Raw genomic sequence first — 18,613 nt, 5'->3', positions numbered from 1 at the left:
TGCTCTTAGCGAGGTCAAGGCCAAGAAGGCCGCTCTTGGTTGGAGTGCAGGTTTGTAATTATTGCAGCCAAACTATTTATTTTTATGTTTTTATTTTTGCATTTTTAAAGCGCTCACACAGCCGACGGGCATCAAGGCGCTGTTACAGGAATAGTTTGTTTTTTAATTGCGTAATTGTGTTTGTCTTAGTTACGTATTTATAAGGTGCTTAAATACCGAGAGTTTTCTAAGCGCGGACCCGGGGATCGAACCTGTGTTGCTTCGTGTCGTATTGCTTCCAAGGCGAGCACATTGCCTCTGAGCTATCCACCGGACGATGATTTGGCATTTATAATGCGATTGTACACAAGTGTTTCTAGGCGCAACTATAACACTGGAAATGGAAGACAATCAATCGCAGACAGCCCCGGGAACAAGAGCATGAAAACGACAGTGCTTGCCTCGATAAAGAAGCTACGGGGATCCCCAGAGTAGGAGAGGTAAAGCTACAAGGCTTGCCTTGATAAAGAAGCTACGGGGATCCCCAGAGTAGGAGAGGGAAAGCTACAGGGCTTGCCTCGATAAAGAAGCTACGGGGATCCCCAGAGTAGGAGAAGGAAAGCTACAGGGCTTGCCTCGATAAACAAGCTACAGGGATCCCCAGAGTAGGAGAGGGAAAGCTACAGGGCTTGCCTCGATAAAGAAGCTACGGGGATCCCCAGAGTAGGAGAGGGAAAGCTACAGGGCTTGCCTTGGAAGACGAATTGCCCAGATCCCCAGGGCAAGAGGGGAGAGCGCCTCAAAGCCCTGCCTCGGTGTGAGTGCATCACAAGGCGACAGAGATCAGAGCACTGTGCTGCAACGGGACCTTCTGCCAAGGCGGAGTATGCTAGGGCACTCAAGACGACCCAACAAGTGAGTCTTTCTTTCTCGGGTGAACCCCCTGCCTAGAATTGTATGTACTGGGACATGGCCTAGACATTGTGCCCTAGGTCAGGGGAAAGAAATTCCCAGGTGAAGAGTGGGCAAAGGGAATGTGTACCCTAAATATCTCCTACAAACAAAGGAATAATCAGGATGAAGAAGATCCTACAAGTAAGCCAGTTGTGCCGTGCATGTATGTTTATTTTACATTGACACAGTCCTTTTTTAGTTCATTCAACAATTTATTTTACAGGTCTTTCGATAAGCACGAAAGTTTTTTGGCATCAAACGGACAAAAGTGATTGTGAACGGTGGTAACACGGGTTAAGTGTCAACCTCTGATGTATTGAGGTTAAAACTCCACACTGAAGTACATTCCCTGTATAGATATGATAGAGAAAGAACTATCAAGCAGGGAAAGTATGCCTGAGGCTTGAAAATGGCCCCAGGGTTAGTTCACACAAGGTGTACACAACAGATATTTACACAACATACACGAGGGGGAAGCTACAGTTGTGTCACGGGGATCGACACAGGTGTGTTTCGGCCAAAACATGGCTTGATTGAAGCCGGTCTATATGCTGGCCTTCGTCAGGAAAGGCACCATTGGTGGTGCTGTCCGTTGATTCTGTGGGTTTAAGAGAGGCAGTGAGGATCTTCAAAAAGGGGTGATTTAATTAATTTAGGATAGTATTAAATACTGGCCAATTTTGGCCATGGTGCTACATCTCGTGGTGCAACTGAGAAACGGCTTACCTGCTGCTCCGGTGGCAGTGGCAAGCTGGGAACTATCCTCACGTGGTTGAAGGATAGTGTGTGCATGATTGCACTTGGGAATCTCTCAGGCATATTCTCAGGCATATTCCCAAGTGCAATCACGCACACACTATCCTTCAACCACGTGAGGATAGTTCCCAGCTTGCCACTGCCACCGGAGCAGCAGGTAAGTTGTTTCTCAGTTGCACCACGAGATATAACACCATGGCCAAAATTGGCAAGTATTTAATACTATCCTAAATTAATTAAATCACCCCTTTTTGAAGATCCTCACTGCCTCTCTTAAACCCACAGAATCAACGGACAGCACCACCAATGGTGCCTTTCCTGACGAAGGCCAGCATATAGACCGGCTTCAATCAAGCCATGTTTTGGCCGAAACACACCTGTGTCGATCCCCGTGACACAACTGTATCTTCCCCCTCGTGTATGTTGTGTAAATATCTGTTGTGTACACCTTGTGTGAACTAACCCTGGGGCCATTTTCAAGCCTCAGGCCTACTTTCCCTGCTTGATAGTTCTTTCTCTATCATATCTATACAGGGAATGTACTTCAGTGTGGAGTTTTAACCTCAATACATCAGAGGTTGACACTTAACCCGTGTTACCACCGTTCACAATCACTTTTGTCCGTTTGATGCCAAAAAACTTTCGTGCTTATCGAAAGACCTGTAAAATAAATTGTTGAATGAACTAAAAAAGGACTGTGTCAATGTAAAATAAACATACATGCACGGCACAACTGGCTTACTTGTAGGATCTTCTTCATCCTGATTATTCCTTTGTTTGTACATATACCCACCTGGGTAAATCAGGACTCCGCCAGGCGCCCTATATTTTCTACCCTAAATATCTCCTGACATACTTCCATCCACCTTAATCCATTCCTTTTCTGCAATGTTTGTCCCTCAACCTTTGTCGCTTCGCCCTTGTGACAAGTGTTAATATCACATTATCATTTCAGGTGTTGAATGACAAAAATTCATGAGCATCTGTTTTCCACTCGGATGAAAAAAGCTCAAAAAGATGAGAGCAGCTGGCCTGCAGGGTATATAAATGCAAGATGGTAGCCAATTAGCACAGGTCAGCTTTAGAGAATGACGTTTTAGCAGAGAGACACTTTTAGCATGATGAGGGTGAATGGTCAGGGGTGTATTTCTGGAAACTGAAATTGGGCGAAGAAGACCAGGTGAACATGTCAGTGCTCGATCACACAGGAGCTTGTAGAACAACATAAGTTCAACCCAACCCAGACCAGGACCCTTGACCCTGGAAAATAACCTTGCTGCAATGCTAAAGAAAATACAATTAGTTGCTTTACCCCAAGGGCACTAACAATGAACGCAAAACACAGATATTACAAAGAGGGAGCTCAAAGGTACACAAACAACCTAAAAGTTAGGTCCCTACCACAAAGCTCTGGGTCATCTCACAAGCCGCCAACACCAGCATGGCCACATAACTAGACATGTATCTCATCGCCATTCCAGCCATGCCAGACATGTCTGACATGCCATTTACACATCAGTGAAATGTATGCGTATATCTCTTGAAGTCTCTGTTACTCAATGACGTTGCACTTATCCTGCTTCAACTGCCAACATGCGTTCTGTAAAAGTCCAGCGACTAAGGCTCTGTAAAGACCATAGCATCTGAATGTTGTGAGGTTTAATGTGCATGGAAGGCCAACCAGTGGCTTCTGGCAAAGTAGACAATGCAGTTTAAGACTCTTCGAGGAGTACAGAAGTCCTCTCTATGAAAGTTTCATCCAAACAGGTGCTCCCCCTGCTCCTCCAGAACTATCAAGGGCAACATTGCATCCCTTGCTTCAGCCTTTACTGATTTCTGCAATCACTTCATTGCCACTGGCTCCTTCCCGCTACCCCTCAAGCACTCCCTTGTGCGCCCTCTCTTCAAAAAGCCTTCTACCAACCCCTCCTGCCTGGCTAACTACCGCCCTATCTCCATTACCCCCTTTCTGGGCTAACTCTTGGAGAAGCTGGTACTCTCCCCGGTAATCCACCACACTGAATCTGTTGGTTGTCTCCACGACCACCAGTCTGGCTTCAGCACAGCCAGAGGCGCGGAAACTTCTCTCCTGAACATCCGTGAAGACTTGCTCTCAAATCTCATTTCCAACTCTCCTTCCATTCTCACTCTTCTTAACCTTTGCTCTGCCTTTGATGCAGTCAATCATGCCACCTTTATAATTTGGCACTGTGTGACCCTTTGCATCACGGACATTGCCCTTTACTGGTTGAGCTCCTTCCTCTCTGACTGACCTTCTCAGGTTCAAGTGGGCCCTTATCTCTCCCCCATCACACTCTCCACCTGCGGCGTCCCTCAGGGCTCTATCCTCTTGCCATGGCTCTTCCACAACTACCTCGACCCTCAAGCCCATTTGATCTCCGCCTTCTCTCCTCACTTCCATTGTTATGCAGACAACATATTATTGTTGATTAGCCATATTGTTTATTGAGAAAAAGAAACTCTTCTGTGAAGTTTATAAAGGAGAGAAATGTCATGTTTTGCTTTTTTGAATAATTTTCTTGTAATAGATGGATGAGACAGTTGATTCTTATGTTTTGTTTATTACTTGAATTGAATTTCTGTTATTTAATAAAGACACATTTAGATATCAACAAAGGAAGAGGCTACCACTTCGTTTGGAGTGAAGGGGTCCTTCATCAATGTTTTTGATGAATATAAATTCTCAATGGCTATTGCCATAAACGCCTGGGAGAGTAGGTGGTGTGTCTCCCTCTGGACTTTAGCATCCCACCTCTCACACCATATGTGGCGAATCAGAAGAAGGACACGGACAATCTGAGGACATTTTGACTATAGGTTTATTAACAGCAAAAAAAGAAGGCCTCTCTTTCTCTTTCAATATGGAGTGTTCCCTACCATGATTACTAACTAAGGTGCCTATCAGTCGTGAATCAATGCCCAAAAGAATTAGTCTGCTGTCCAAAACTAATCTGACTGACCCCCACCACTGTTATAATCAACTAAGGTCAGGAGAATGACTCATTTCTCCTGGTGGCTGCACATGTGCACTGTGGTTCTCTTATGTTTAAGTTCTGGTCAATATACAATCTGTAAAGAGTTTCTTGCTATCGTCTGTATTAACTTGTATAACTCCCTAAGGGAATTAGTAATATTGCTCTCCTCTTGCATGGGTTTTTTTCTTGCTCTTGTCGGTCTCCTTCTCTCTTTCTTAGAAGGATCTAAATGATCATTGGAACCCCTTAGGCTTTACTACACAAGTGTCTCTCTCTGTTTTGTTCCACTCTTTTGGCTGCTGGGTGATTTTCCCCTTTTCCCAGGGGTACTAATACTCAATTTCTACTCCTTTCACTCTTTGTGATTTTTCTCACATTAACACAGTTTGAAGTTATTAACTTGCTTTACACTCGTTCGTCATGGATACTGGAACAAGTTTCTCTGAGGCTATAACAATGACCTTTGGCTTCTGTAAGGAACTCACGGTGGCAAAAGTAAAGACAGACACAAGTGATACAGTTCAAGGGTGTTTTTTAAACTGCAAATGCGGGTTGGAAAAACACCTAATCTAAATCTAAAATGGGAGCAAGCTACAACCATTAAATTATAATAAGGCAGTCCTAGTGGCGTCTTGTCAAATAAAAGGGCCTATGCTAAGAGAAACCTATTGCCAATCCTTAGGCTAATTTCAACAAAGAGTGTTGGATAGGATACATAGGAAAGAAAGAAGTGTTCCCAAATAATAAGTCAGGATGCGGTTGTCGGGGTCTCCCTTCCCAACGTTTTGAGCACGGGAAAAGGTGTGACTCCTGATCACAGCACGCGCTAACAGTTCCGCTCTTAGCTTATCAGGGCCTTTGGTGGTTAAATCTCTTTTCTACAAAAAGTGTTTAGCCTCTGAGGACCTGATGTATTCCAGATACACAGGATGTTTTTTTTAGCAATATGCAATATCAGGTCCTTCCCTATATAAGCGTCTCGCGTCTGAGTGTCTGATGGGTTCAAAATAATAAACAAAAAAGTTAACAAAAGTTCCAAAGTTCTTCTCTGATACTCTCTGTTTGTATTTGGATGATAGCTCTTCGCCCCTGGGTCCCCCTATTCCAGGCTCAGACCCCTCTCGCTACTTTCGTTCAACACAGTTCGGTTTCTTATCGGCTCTCTCCTCGACTGACCGGCTGCGATGAACCGCTCAGCTTTTTATGTCTCTGGAGTCAAGGCGGTACCATGGGGGCAAGTGTCTCTCCCCGGCTTGGCTTTCAACAGAGGAGGGTCCTGTGTACCGTTGACATCTGCTGCAACACACGCTGGATATTGTTTGCGGTCTTACAATTCCTTCTGCTGAGGTTTCATGGGTAATTGTAATTGGTTATTTATAACGCGCTTAATACCAGAGGTTTCTAAGCACGGACCTGGGGATCGAAACTGTGTTGCCCCATGTCGTCTTGCTACCAAGGCGAGCCCGTTGCCCCTCAGCTATGCTTGGTCAGAAAGGGCAAGGTCGCTTCTCTCCTTGGCACCCTCTCGATTCGCGTTGTCTTTCTCCTCCTCTTGAACTGCCATGCTGAGTTAGCTTTCTTGTCGTGCGGTCTGCCTTGCTCGTATTGTGCTCTCGTGTTCCCCCTTTTATCCCTGTGCGGAAGGGAAAGGGCCGACAGGTGTGTGTGATTCTGGACAATTGCCTGACTTTGCCTGGCCTTCGTGCTGGGACATGTCAGGTAAATGGCCCTGGTGTTTGTCCATCGTCTTCATGTCAGAAAAGGGTGGCAGGGAGGTAAAGTTCTAGAGTACCCTGCGGGGTAGGATGGGGAAAAGGTGTTCTGAGATAGGGGATACTGCGCCATCGGTGTCCCACGTCCACTGCCCGAGGACCCCCCATCCAGGTGATCCTCCCGCACTAGTGCACCCCCAGGAACTGGATCCAATAACGGCTGTGTCCTGACCACCTGGATGACAGATCCCCGGGGACTAGTAAGTGAGACACCTTCAGGTTTCTCACACTTCCCAGTATTCCCGTTCTCCCTATTAGCTGCTCTGTCGTAGGGGAACGACTCTGGCACCTACAGGTATTGGAAATCTGCTTCTTCCTTCCATTTGCTTCTTGGATCGCTTTCCGCAATGTCTGCTTAGTATGTGTACCTGTCTTCTTCTCGGCTTTTCGATACTGCTGCAGCTATTCGATTCAGGGGTCGCTTCCTCCCTCTGGTGGTGTCGGCAGGGTTGAGAGGGGAGCCTGCCCACTACGCTTCCTCTGTGGTCACGCCACCACAGAGCTCTCCATTCCATGCTTCTTGGCTTTCTGCTCCTCATACTCGCTGGGCGTCCAGCATTTCCTGCTACATCTCAGAGTGCTCCTGAATGTTGCTGGCTCTGCAGTCTGTCAGCTCCTCCTCCTTCAGGTATTCCCCTGTCTGTCTGCCTTCCGCTCTCTCTCGGCTTCTCTCTAGCGTGTCATCCCTTTTCAACAACCTTGGCACTGTCCATTGGAAACTTTGATTTAAAAGGACAGTTTAATCTTCTTATTTGTAATGGTATACGTTCACTTTATCTTTATTCCAGTCAAGGAACTCATACTGATTTGGTGTATTTGATCCCGTGGGCATCAGGGAACCCCCTGATGCCCACGGGAACGGGAGTCCTTGTCCCCAAGGGGGGGGGGGGGAGTCCCTCCCAGTGAGGTCCTTGCCTCGCCCCCTAGGGAGGGTGTTTTGCAGAGTGGGGTCACCTCCCAAGCCTCTCAGGGGAGGGTGGGCTTCCCCCTCAGGAGAAGTGACAAATTCCCTCAATTTCTCAGTGCTTATAGGACACCTACATAAAATTAAGCAGCAAAGGGCCTTCTGTTTGTTTCTCCCAAAGTTTGCAAACCTCGAGATGACTGCATGTGCTGTTCAGGATGGGCGAGTTGCCGGTGCAGGTGCTTCATGAGCTCTGTGAATGAAAGGACATTCTAGACTGTTTGCCCTGTGTGTGCGTGGCGATGTGGGGTCAGTTGCTCACTACCTTTTCTTTGACCCATACAGTCTTTTTGTAAGGGTGCAGAAGGAGGAGACTGACACACAGATGGCATAGTGCGTGCTATAGACTTTTATTCAGTATAAAAATAAAGAGAAAACTATCTTTCCCTAAATCTATGAAGGGTTTCCCTGCCTCAACTAAAGTACTAATGGGTTTGTCAGAATGTCCTAGTAACTTAAATAGTCCACTGTTCTGTGTCAAAATGTCCCTATCTCTGTCCCCTACACTAAACTGAAGGATGTGCCAATGTTCTTGGTCCAGTAGAATGACTCTCTCCTCCTGTACGGAGTAGCACAGTTGTGGTTGCAAATTCCTCACCAGGGGGAGTGACTCCCTTGCCCTGGCCTTGGTTACCAGGTGAATAACTCCCTTGTTCTGGTCTGTTGACTTCCCAGTTTAACACACCCTGGGGAAATCCTTCCTTTCCTTTGGTCTATCATACATTTGGTTTCTCACTGCACAATAACAGGGGGAATGACTCCCTTCCTCTGGCAATTCTCTCACTTTAGTTACACAGTTGACAGCACCAGGGGGAAGGACTCGCTCCCCCAGTCTTTTTTAACTTTGCTTCGAGGGTCCCAGACCATGGCGTTTTTCTCTTCAGACCTGGACAGACATGGTCCACTCTCCTGCAAAGTACTGCCACAGGGAAGATGATTTCTATTTCTCCTTTCATTTAGGTGTGGGTCCCAGACCCCTGGTTCTCTATGATTTGGTTCTGGCAGACTTGGTTCATTTTCCTGCCAGGTACTACCTTGAAGGTCTTTGGTTGTTCTCAATAACTTTTGTCCCGTTACGGGGTCCCGGGAGAACCACCCTAGCCTTGGCATTGCCTCCTTCATTCCCTGCAGCTCTTTCATATCGTCCCTTACCCCTCTCTGGGTTTAGATACGTAGCCAGGGCTTCTAGGGCTCGAGGTGCACCTCTGCGGCTCCGTGGGCTAGTCTCTCCTGCAATTGTGATGCCTTTTTGGCTTCAGTATTTGGTTTGCCTTGTCGTGGCGATTGGAGAACTCCTTTGGTGTCTTCCAGCTGTATTATGCTTCTTCTCTCTCCGGCTTTTGTTCCGTGCGTTCTTCTCGTGATGGACACTGGCTTCTTTCCCCAACAGAACAGGACACTTCCTTGCAGAATGCTTCCTTGCGGCGTCTCAGTCTGCGTTCTCCTTCCTTGAGGGTTCCCATTTCACGTTCCTCTTCCTTTAGTTCTTCTTCCCTTTTATCATGGAACAGCTGCTTACTTGGTTGCACACTCCATCGCAGAAGACTAGAACATTCATCTTTTTTCCACGGGGTGTTCTTCAGTACTCTACACCGCTTCCTCATATTAGTATTTATCAGACAAGATAGGTCAGGTAATAAAAGTTACATTTCAGCTAGGGAGGCCTCTATGGATGTCAAGTGAGTGGCAATGGCGATATCCCACTCAACTGCTGAGCTTGGCTTGTCCCCCAAGCAAGGAAAGGGCAGAGACTTATCACATTCGGGAGGAAGGATTTAAACCTGTGATGACCAATCTGAGGCAGCTAATAGCACACGTTCATCAATTGCCAATGTACTTTCCATCGTTCCTTCTGAATGGCCAGGTTGAAACTTGTTTAGTGGGTCTGTTATAATTCCTGGGATTTCAGTGATAGTTTTAAAGCCAATAACCCGAGACCCTTTACTCAGGTGCGCTCGTAGGGGAAATCTCTGCCTTTCCTCCAAAGTTACTTCTTCACTTCCCAATTCTAACTACAGGTCTTTGTCCAAAATGGGCCAATGCAATGGCAGATCTCCAGTAAGTGGAGGGAGGTGGGGGGGGAGGCGAGCAGGAGTTATTGATGTTATTTTCATAGGAGGAGGGGGCAGTAGACACTATCCCCAAGCAGTGCTCTTCTTATAGCATATCTATAGATCACTTTAGCGCTTCCAACAGTGATTTATCAGATGGTTCAGATGCTGGTTAGGTTAGTTCAATAGGGTTCTATACTTGCAGTGCATTGGGCGCAATATCATTTAGCCAAGACTGAGAGTCACAGCAAACTAGGGCATCTGATTGGGGGTGGGAAGTGGGGGCAGAAATTGCAACCTGGTAAACCCTGGTGGGGCCTGGTGGGGCCTAGCCCTTTCTTTACCCTCTCATTTACCCCCTTAATAGGGATACCATTTGAATATTCGCCTTGTACAATAAAGAGGAGTTCAGGTAAGAAGGTCCTGACTGGGACCAGATATCGGCAATGCTCACACAGTTGCCAAAACTCTCTTTTTTGGCCCCCATGGCAGCTCCAACTACGATATTTACTTTTTGGCAATATTTAAGTAGCCAAACATGTCCAGGATTTACTGGTGTGTGATCCCAACAGGGATGCTGTGATATAGGCCGTCTATCTCTTACACTGTTCTTATAGGTTTTATTATATGTTGTAGGATATGCTATTTTTGGTTATTTCTATCTTTCTTGGTGCATGTTTCTTGATTATGCTGATGATTTAGAACTGCCACACACGACTAATTAAAATTGTGCCTCAATATAGTCAGCTAACATCCAAACACAAACATTCCCAAATCGTTTCTGATGAAAAATAATTCCTCGAAATAACAAATTATTTTATGAAGCTCAGTGAGGTTAGTTAAGGCAAGTGGCCAGAAAGGCCATTTATGTGGCATCCTGCACTTTACAAATCACAAATGTATAGGTTGAGGGCTTAGTTATAAATGTACAGTTCTTGATTAATGGGAGTTATTGGAGAGAACCAGTGGAGGTTTAATGATCCCATAAACTTATTTAGTCAGAGAATTGAAATATTAGCAATATGTTTATGCACATACCTGAGCTTATATATCTTTACCTTGGCCATAAATAACCACAGTAATGTGTTTACTAATACTCCTTTTATTTGATTTGACTATCTGTAGAGCACAGTGAACCCTCTTGACACTTAAACCATAGCTTCTACTAACACTTAACTCAATGGCATTTCTTTGATCGGCCATCAAAGATTAAAAGGCTGTTCTGGTCCTATCAGAATTTAAACATATTATCTGATGGTTACACACACAGTTATTGGCCATTTTTCCAAGATCTTGCAAATTAAATCCTAAAGTGCAAAACCAATGAGTCTGACTGATTTTTTTACACCACCTTAAAAAAAGATACATTTCAGATTGAACTTATTCCACTACGAAGGCCACTTATCTTTGTGGAAAGTTCCATGGGGTTGCTGGTCTAGGAATTCCATTTACCAGCAATGAAAAGATTGTTAAATATTGTGTGTCAAACTTACCTTCCTCTGAGCTCTTGTCAAGACATTAACATGCATTGTTTCTTCCAGGACTGTCCTGTTCACTCTGACCTCTGTGGTCGTGCTGGTCATCACCACGGACTGGATCAGCTGGGATAAGCTGAATCGTGGATTTCTTCCGAGTGATGAGGTCTCGCGAGCTTTCCTGGCTTCTTTTATCCTGGTTTTTGACCTACTTATTGTCATGCAGGTACATTTTTTCAAGGTCTTTTACTAGTTATTGGTGTAGCTGTGGCCCGAATTAAGCACTGTTTTCTCAAAAAGAAAATTTGTTCAACTGTAGAATTTTAAGTTTCATAAATTGAAATGTGGTTTGTTTGCATCATTTTTTCAAGATGAGAATTTTTTTCAGTAGCTGCTTTGCAAACAAAAGTCTATTCAATTGTTTTGATATCATTTGCTTAAATGTTCAAATATGATTTGAGCTAGTGTTAAAAAAAACTTTTAAATCAAGATAATTCAGATGAAGTAGCATTTTTGCATGAAACGGACCCAAAGTAGAGGACTGACATGGAGGTTTGTGGTAGAGCACTATAAGGCACACGCTAGCAAAGGTTTCTATTAATAGTTTCTAATTATTCTGCTTATATGCAATTCAGGCTTGGTCCCACACCAAAAGGGGCAGTACAGCCCGAACTGCTTGGTCACATCCCTTCTGCACGAGACCACAAGCATCCCCAAACATTTTTCGCCCTTGTTGGGCCTCATCAGTGAGGAGTAGCTTGGGTCTATAGGCCCAGCAGGAACGGGACCCAAGTCTGGGCATACCCGTCCCACACGGGGTGACTTAAGCAAAACAAAAAGGTGATGGCTGGAAAGAATGGATGTCACGAAGCAGTTTGGGCTGCACTGCCCTTTTTGGGTGGGACCAAGCCTGATTTGCATATGGTCTTTCTTTCCCCCTCTGTAATGGATTGGCAGGCTGAAAAACAGTGGTCTGGTGGGTTGATCAGGGCCGTGCCTGTGATTATGATTAATTCAAAGCCTTGCAGCCATCATCTTTTTTGTTTATCATAAACAAGTGAGCCAAGGAAAGGGTTTTGGAAGACTTGGCATCCTTCCACTTTGCCAAAATCCCTCGTACTCGTGCTTATAATAGTTTTTGCTTCATTTAAATTCCCATATGGGGATCAACACTGACCCTTCACTTTAATGCATGGGTCTCCAACTTGTAACTCTCTAAATATTCCTCACCAATTACTGTTCATGCTAGTGCTGATTGGACCTGTAGTCCAAAACATCTAGAGGGCCAAATCATGGTAATGTAGTTGTATGCATGTGGTTATATATATTTTAACACTTTCAAACTGTCTGCTTCAGGTATTTAAGAGCTTGTATCTATATTGATCCAACTGGATTATTATCGAACACTTAAAACACTATTAAGTGGCACTCAAATAAAAAAGAAACCTCATCCAATGATGTATACCTTCCCAAAATGTTAAACGTATTGACAAATTAGCATCTATAATTTGCAGAAAGTATCAGGTAGGTTTTAATTAGTTTTAATGATAAAATACTTATTAGAATATATATATAAATATATATATATATATATATATATATATATATATATATATATATATATATATATTCAGAGAAGTTGACTTTTTAAACGAAAGAGTGTTACTTTCATGAACCTACGAGAATAAGAAATGTAAAACCCGGAATCAAGGCTGAAGAATCCTGCATTGTGTGTCAGAGGTACCCAGGGCTCTCAAACATTGATAGTCAAGTCGGGAGAATCGTTTGCTGATGTGGTACTGTCCTTGGCTCCTACAACAAAGCAGCACCAGTAAAGTCAGCGCAGCCAGTGAGTTGGGGAGACTGACACCAGACCGATCTGTGTTGAAGCTAAGGTTGCAAGCGGCAACATTATGTAGTGAAAGCTGAAGAGAACAGTGTATGAAGCGTATATCGCAAGCGACGTGAATACAGTTAAACAACAGATGAGTGATTGCACTTTGAAGCTAAGATATGATACCTTAGACAGAGTGGTCCGGCACCACGGGTATGCTTATTTGAAAGTCTCGGTTAGGTATCTAACTGAACGGCGGAAAATGCTAAAGAGTGAAAAGGAATTGTGAAATCGAAGTGGTCCTGCAATGGGTCAAGCAAAACCCCATGCACATTCGAAAGTCTTCGATAGTAAGAGCATAAAGAAAGTTGATAAATTGGACGAAGATGGTCCGAGCCTGGCAGAGGGAGATCAGCTGAGAGCTTTGGTTGCAGCAAGTTTGTGTTAAAAGTTACATTGGAAATTGCAATTGGTCTGAGCCCGGCGGAGAAAGACTAATTGTGTTTAAAGGGATCTGAGCCCCGCTGAAGCGGATACAAGGTGAATAGTGTTGTGTTAAGAGGATCTGAGCCCAGCTGAGGGGGATCCAAGGGGAATAGTGAATCGCTGAAGAAATTAAGTACTTGTGAAAATCCTAAGAGGAAAAGAACTTATTGTTTGTCGCATCAGGTCCTCTGAAAGAAGAGACTTTGAAATGCAAAGAGACTTGGGCACGGAAGGCCCTGGTGCTAATGATTGAACCCTATCCTCATGCTAGAGAAGCCAGAGACTGTGCTAGGCTCGAGTGTACTGCCTTGTCCCGTGCTGAAAATGTGGGGAAGGTGACCAGCGGCCTGAACATCCTGACATATAATTTTGTGAACACTTCTTTCTTTTTTGTAACACTGTTTCCCACACTGTTTGTATTTAGAAGTAAGGATTGGCAGTAAGTTTATTACTATAGGCCCTTTTACTTTTACCAGAAACCACTAGGACTGTGTTATTATTATTTGATTGTCGTAGCATGCTCCCATCTGTAGATTTAGGATTAGATAGGCATTTTTCAAACTCTTTTTGAAGTTCAATAAACACCCTTAAACTGTGGTCACATGTGTCTGTCTTACTGTTGATACCTTCCCTCCCTTACATGCACCAAGGGCCTATAGGCATTAAGACTCTTATAAAAAAAAGAGACAAGAACAAACATAAACAAAAACTGGAGAAACACTCCAGAGCCGAAAGCAAATTCCTAAACCAGAAACTGAAACCGGCAAACAGAGGTATGAAATTAGCATTAGCAAATCTAGCAACAACTTATTTAAAGAAGTCAGTCTTCAGCACATTCTTAAAGAGCGCAAAGGAGCATATTTCTCTCTGGTCTAATGGAAGGTTATTCCAAAGATGAGGAGCCGTTGACTCAAAGGCGACTCTACCAGCTGTTTCAAGTTTGACTGGAGGAATGGTCAACAACTTGGTGTCGCTGGATTGCAATGATTGAGCACAGGATTTAAAGGTCAGCCTAGATTTGAAATAAGACAAATATTTCCATATATGGATTTATGGGCAAGAGTAAGAACTCTAAAGGCAAAACGCTCATTAATTGGCAACCAGTGTAGGGCGCGACAAGCCTCTGTAACATGATCCCAACATTTCATTTGGTTCACTATTCTGACTGCGCTACTGTGTGCAGCTTAGTGTCGTGTCCTACCTGTATATCATACGTACAGAATAATGAACCTATGCCAATAGTTTTCTCCTACCAGACTTGAGGAAGTCCGTAAACCCACCTGACGCCAGGGGACAGCGGACGCACACTACAAAGCCCTTGCAGGGCAAGACTGCAGTGCGGCTCAGGTGTTAGGTGACGAAGGGGTAGCAGCACAGAGTACGAGCACACAGTGCAGCCGTTGACCAGCAGCAACCGAAAATAGTAAGAAAGATGTGGGAAGTGGGAGCAGCCACTACTGCTCTCTACTAAACCTTCTACCCTTTTTGCGTGTACTTCCACCTAATCGGTTAGCCGTACTTGTGTGTGTTTCCTTTCTGTAGGTCCCTTTGAATTGTGGTTACTGTTGCTCACTGCATTTTGCCATATTAGGCTCTCTCCAACCTTCTAGATCCCCTCATCTGTGGTTACTGTGAACTGTGTCCCATTAGGCTCTCTGCTGGAATAACCGTGGGCATAAGCACATGTTACATAAATATGGTTCAATGAATACAGTCTTTGGCCATGACATATTTATGTTACAGGAGACCTGGTTAGACTGCCCAGTTTATTTTGAAGGCTAGTACCTGTACCACTTGTTTGCCAGTAGAGGCAAAAGGGGGAGGCCTGCTGGGGGACTTGTCGTAGGTGTTAGCCAGAGGTTGTGCTCACGAGAAGTTTGGCGTACCCAAGATGAAGGGTCTGCTCTTGGGGTGGAGATCAGCAGTAATATAGGTATTGAATTAATTGCCTTGCTGGTAATCAATGTATTTCTACCCCCTAATTGAAAATGCGTTAATGGATTGCTGCACAATTTGGAGGAGTGTTTGGCAGAGAATCTTAAAGAAAATGGGGAAGATGGATTAGTGTTGCTCGGTGGTGACCTCAATGCTTGGTGTGTTGACAACACACTTGGCCCATTGTATACAAATGTTGCCCCAAGAAGTACAATGTTGCAGGGTGGTGACAAAAGCAGAGGGAAACAATTGGTTGGGTTCCTCAAACAATGGGACATTAGAATGTTGAATGGTCGCATCAAAGGGGATGTACCTGGTCAATATACCTGGGGGGGCCTAATTCTACTCCCACCCTCGATTATTTATTTGGAAACAATAATTGCCTGCTGGCAACTAGCAAGCTCCTAGTTAGTGATTTGGGATGTAGTGACCATTTTTCATTAGGTCTGACCTTGGAAGTGCCCAATATATTGAAAGTACGAGAAGGTGGGTCAGGGTGCTGAGGGGTGCAGGCCAATCATGCCATAAATACCATATGCTGGAATGATGGGAACCTGGGTAAGATTGGGAGTAAGGTTGATTCCCTTGATACCAATGATGTTGAATGCCTTGGGGTTTTGAGTGGGGACGCAATTGAAGATTGGATTAAGAATCTAGCCACTTCAACTGTTGTACTAGGCAATATGTGATATGCCCCAAAAGTAATGATCCATACGAACCAGCATTTCAGGATGCTAAGCGTGTTATGCGAAGGGATGTTAAAAGGACTAATGTCTCAACCTACTCTAAGGAAGAAAAGAAAAGAAAAATAAGTAAGATTAAGAACACCTATAGGGGATGGTGCAAGCGATGGAGATTTTCCATTAAAAACCAGAGTTGGCAAGAGATGATTGTTGTCCTTAGTAAGAGAAATTACAAGGAACAATTGAGGCAGCTAAATACAGCTAAGGCAGCCAATAAAGTGAAGACCCTCAATCCCATTCAGGAAAGGGAATGGGTAGAATATATTAATAAGACCAATGGGGTGGGTGTTTCTTCATCTCCTCCTGCTTTTTGTTTGCAATGGTGGCATTTGAATATTAATGACGGTCCCATAGAGAAGATCATCTTGAAATTGAATAACTCTAGGGCACCTGGCCCTAATGACCTTGCTAATGTTGGACTTAAATTGAATCCCAGTATATGGGCAACATTATTAAATATACTTTTTCATAGTTTGCGCCACACAGTGTTTGCCTAGATCTTGGCAACAGGTTCTGCTGGTGCCAGTTTATCAAACAGGTACCTCACCAGCAAATTACAGGCTCCTTTCACTACTTGATTCAACAAGAAAACCTTTGGGTCATTTGTTTTAGTAGCCCTGCAAAAATGGGATGATGACTCAAAAATTTAGAATTTTGCTCAAACTGGGTTTAGGCCGGGATGCAGTACCGTACATAATATTATGGTGATGGATATAGTGTACAGGGAAGCCTCGGACACGGGAGGGAATTTCCTATACTGCATATTTGTGGACTTTAGGGCAGCCTTCGACCGGGTCTGTAGGCAAAAACCATGGGCTAAAATGGAGTGCTAGGGATGGCCAGGATGGTTGCTTAATGTCCTAAAAGGATTGCATTATGAGACATCGGTACGTGTAAGGTTGGATGACAAAGGGGGACTTTCGGCACCTGTATTTACTAGTGTGGGGGTCAAGCAGGTGTGCACTTTGGCACCCCTTCTCTACTGTATTTATACGGCGGATCTCCCGCTTATATTAGGCTGTTGTCCCAAAATCAGTGCCTGATTGTTACTGTGCATGTTATATGCCGATGATCTTGTTTGGTTTAATTTTACTTTCAGCGGAGTCAAGGGTATGTTTGAGAAACTTATTGAATACACGATTGCCAATGATTTGACTATAACCATGGAGAAAACAAAGTTGTTGATTGTGGGAGCTATACTAACTAAATGTCCTGTGTTCTCTACGAGCTTAGGAGTACTTGAGAGGGTTGTTAAATATCCCTATTTGGGTCCAGAGATGAGTTCATCTATAGTCTATACATATATTAAGGAAACCAAAAGACTTAAAGCAAAGCAACTCGCAAATTTAATATGCACATTTGCATCTCAGACTGCTGGATACTCATTAGAAGGTATTATTGTATTGTATAAACAATGTTTTAGCCCCATGGTACTCTATGGACTGGATGCTCTTGCTATGTACGATATGCAGTGGCTTGACGGAATCGAAGGGGTGTTTCTGGAAAACGGTTCTCGGTCTGCCAGGGTCAAGGCCTATGGAATATATCAGACTTGAGTCAGGCTTGTTATCACTTAAGGGACAGGCTATTATGAGGCAGGGTGTTCTATATTTAAAAAAAAGAACACCTCTTTGCAATGTGAATTGCTTTCCCTTTTGGCATCTGATGACACGCCAAAAGTCGAAAGTAGGGATTTTGATAGCTGGATTGAAAAATGCTTAGGGAAAATCATTTGGAGGCCAGATTCTTTTTTTTTTATCATTATGTTTTTAATTTTTTTATTTTATTTGGTTTCGAAAAACCTTTAAAATATTTGCTCCTAATTACAACACATCATACGAACCCACACCATCCCTCAATAAGCTCATAATTGTTTTGTGCTTTCTTATAGCTCGACTGAGTGATCTGTTTGAGACAATGGAGGTGTGGGATTCAGTTCAGTTAAACAGATTTTTAAGTCTTTCAAGAACAGTACTAGTCCAAACATGACTTTTCGCTCCGATCCATCAAACATGGTTTTCCACCAGTCATTGGCGAAGTAAGTTTGACGCTCCTCAAAAAGTGGTCCAAACAGTTTAGTCCGTAATGATTGGAACTTTGGACAAAATAAGGTCAGATGTTTAAGAGTCTCTGTAGAGTATTCGCAGAAACGACAAGTTAAATTAGAGTTTTCATTCCGCTTCCAAGTTCTTGTGCTGTCTTTGGTCAGATAGAGGTTGAGTCAAAATTGTAAGAATATCAATCTGGAGTTTTGATCTGGTGATTGGGCCAGATAAGACTGTAGTTTGTCGTACTCCCTAGCTTCCGGGGCGCATCCTTCATAAGGCAAGAACTTTCACGATCTACGCAAGTTTGATGCCAGTCCGTTCTCCATAACTTTAGTTTAGCTTTGTCTAGATTTTCTAACACGGTTGTAATTTTTATGTTGTTTGCATCCAGTACTTCAGTACATAAGTTAATCCATTTGGAAAGGACTGTTTACTTTGGGTCGCAGGCTGTTTTTTGTAAGATTTTGAATTGTGGTGCTGGTTTAGGAAGTAGTGTCTTCCTGTAAAGGGTTAGTGCATTCCAGCACACCATAGCTTGTATTGTTATCAAGCCCAATTCATATCTTATGTTGCTGGTGGGACAGCCCTTGGGAAGGGGAAGCTGCAACGCTCTGGTCCAG

The 18,613-nt window shown here is 43.9% G+C and overlaps 1 protein-coding gene across 3 annotated transcripts in view; it reads left to right on the top strand.

Annotated features, from left to right (window-relative positions):
- Positions 1-18,613, top strand: part of TMEM117 (transmembrane protein 117) — a 1,134,871-nt gene that overhangs the window by 994,881 nt on the left and 121,377 nt on the right. For all 3 annotated transcript variants that reach the window (XM_069628012.1, XM_069628014.1, XM_069628013.1), the window contains one exon: positions 11,014-11,173. In XM_069628012.1, the coding sequence (XP_069484113.1) occupies positions 11,014-11,173 (160 nt within the window). The remainder of the gene's footprint in view (positions 1-11,013; positions 11,174-18,613) is intronic.

The sequence above is a fragment of the Ambystoma mexicanum genome, chromosome 12 (assembly GCF_040938575.1).
Source record: "Ambystoma mexicanum isolate Mex_15411 chromosome 12, UKY_AmexF1_1, whole genome shotgun sequence".
Classification (NCBI taxonomy): Eukaryota; Metazoa; Chordata; class Amphibia; order Caudata; family Ambystomatidae; genus Ambystoma; species Ambystoma mexicanum.
The sequence above is the reverse complement of the archived record's forward strand: the minus strand, read 5'-3'. Positions and strand labels throughout refer to the sequence as shown.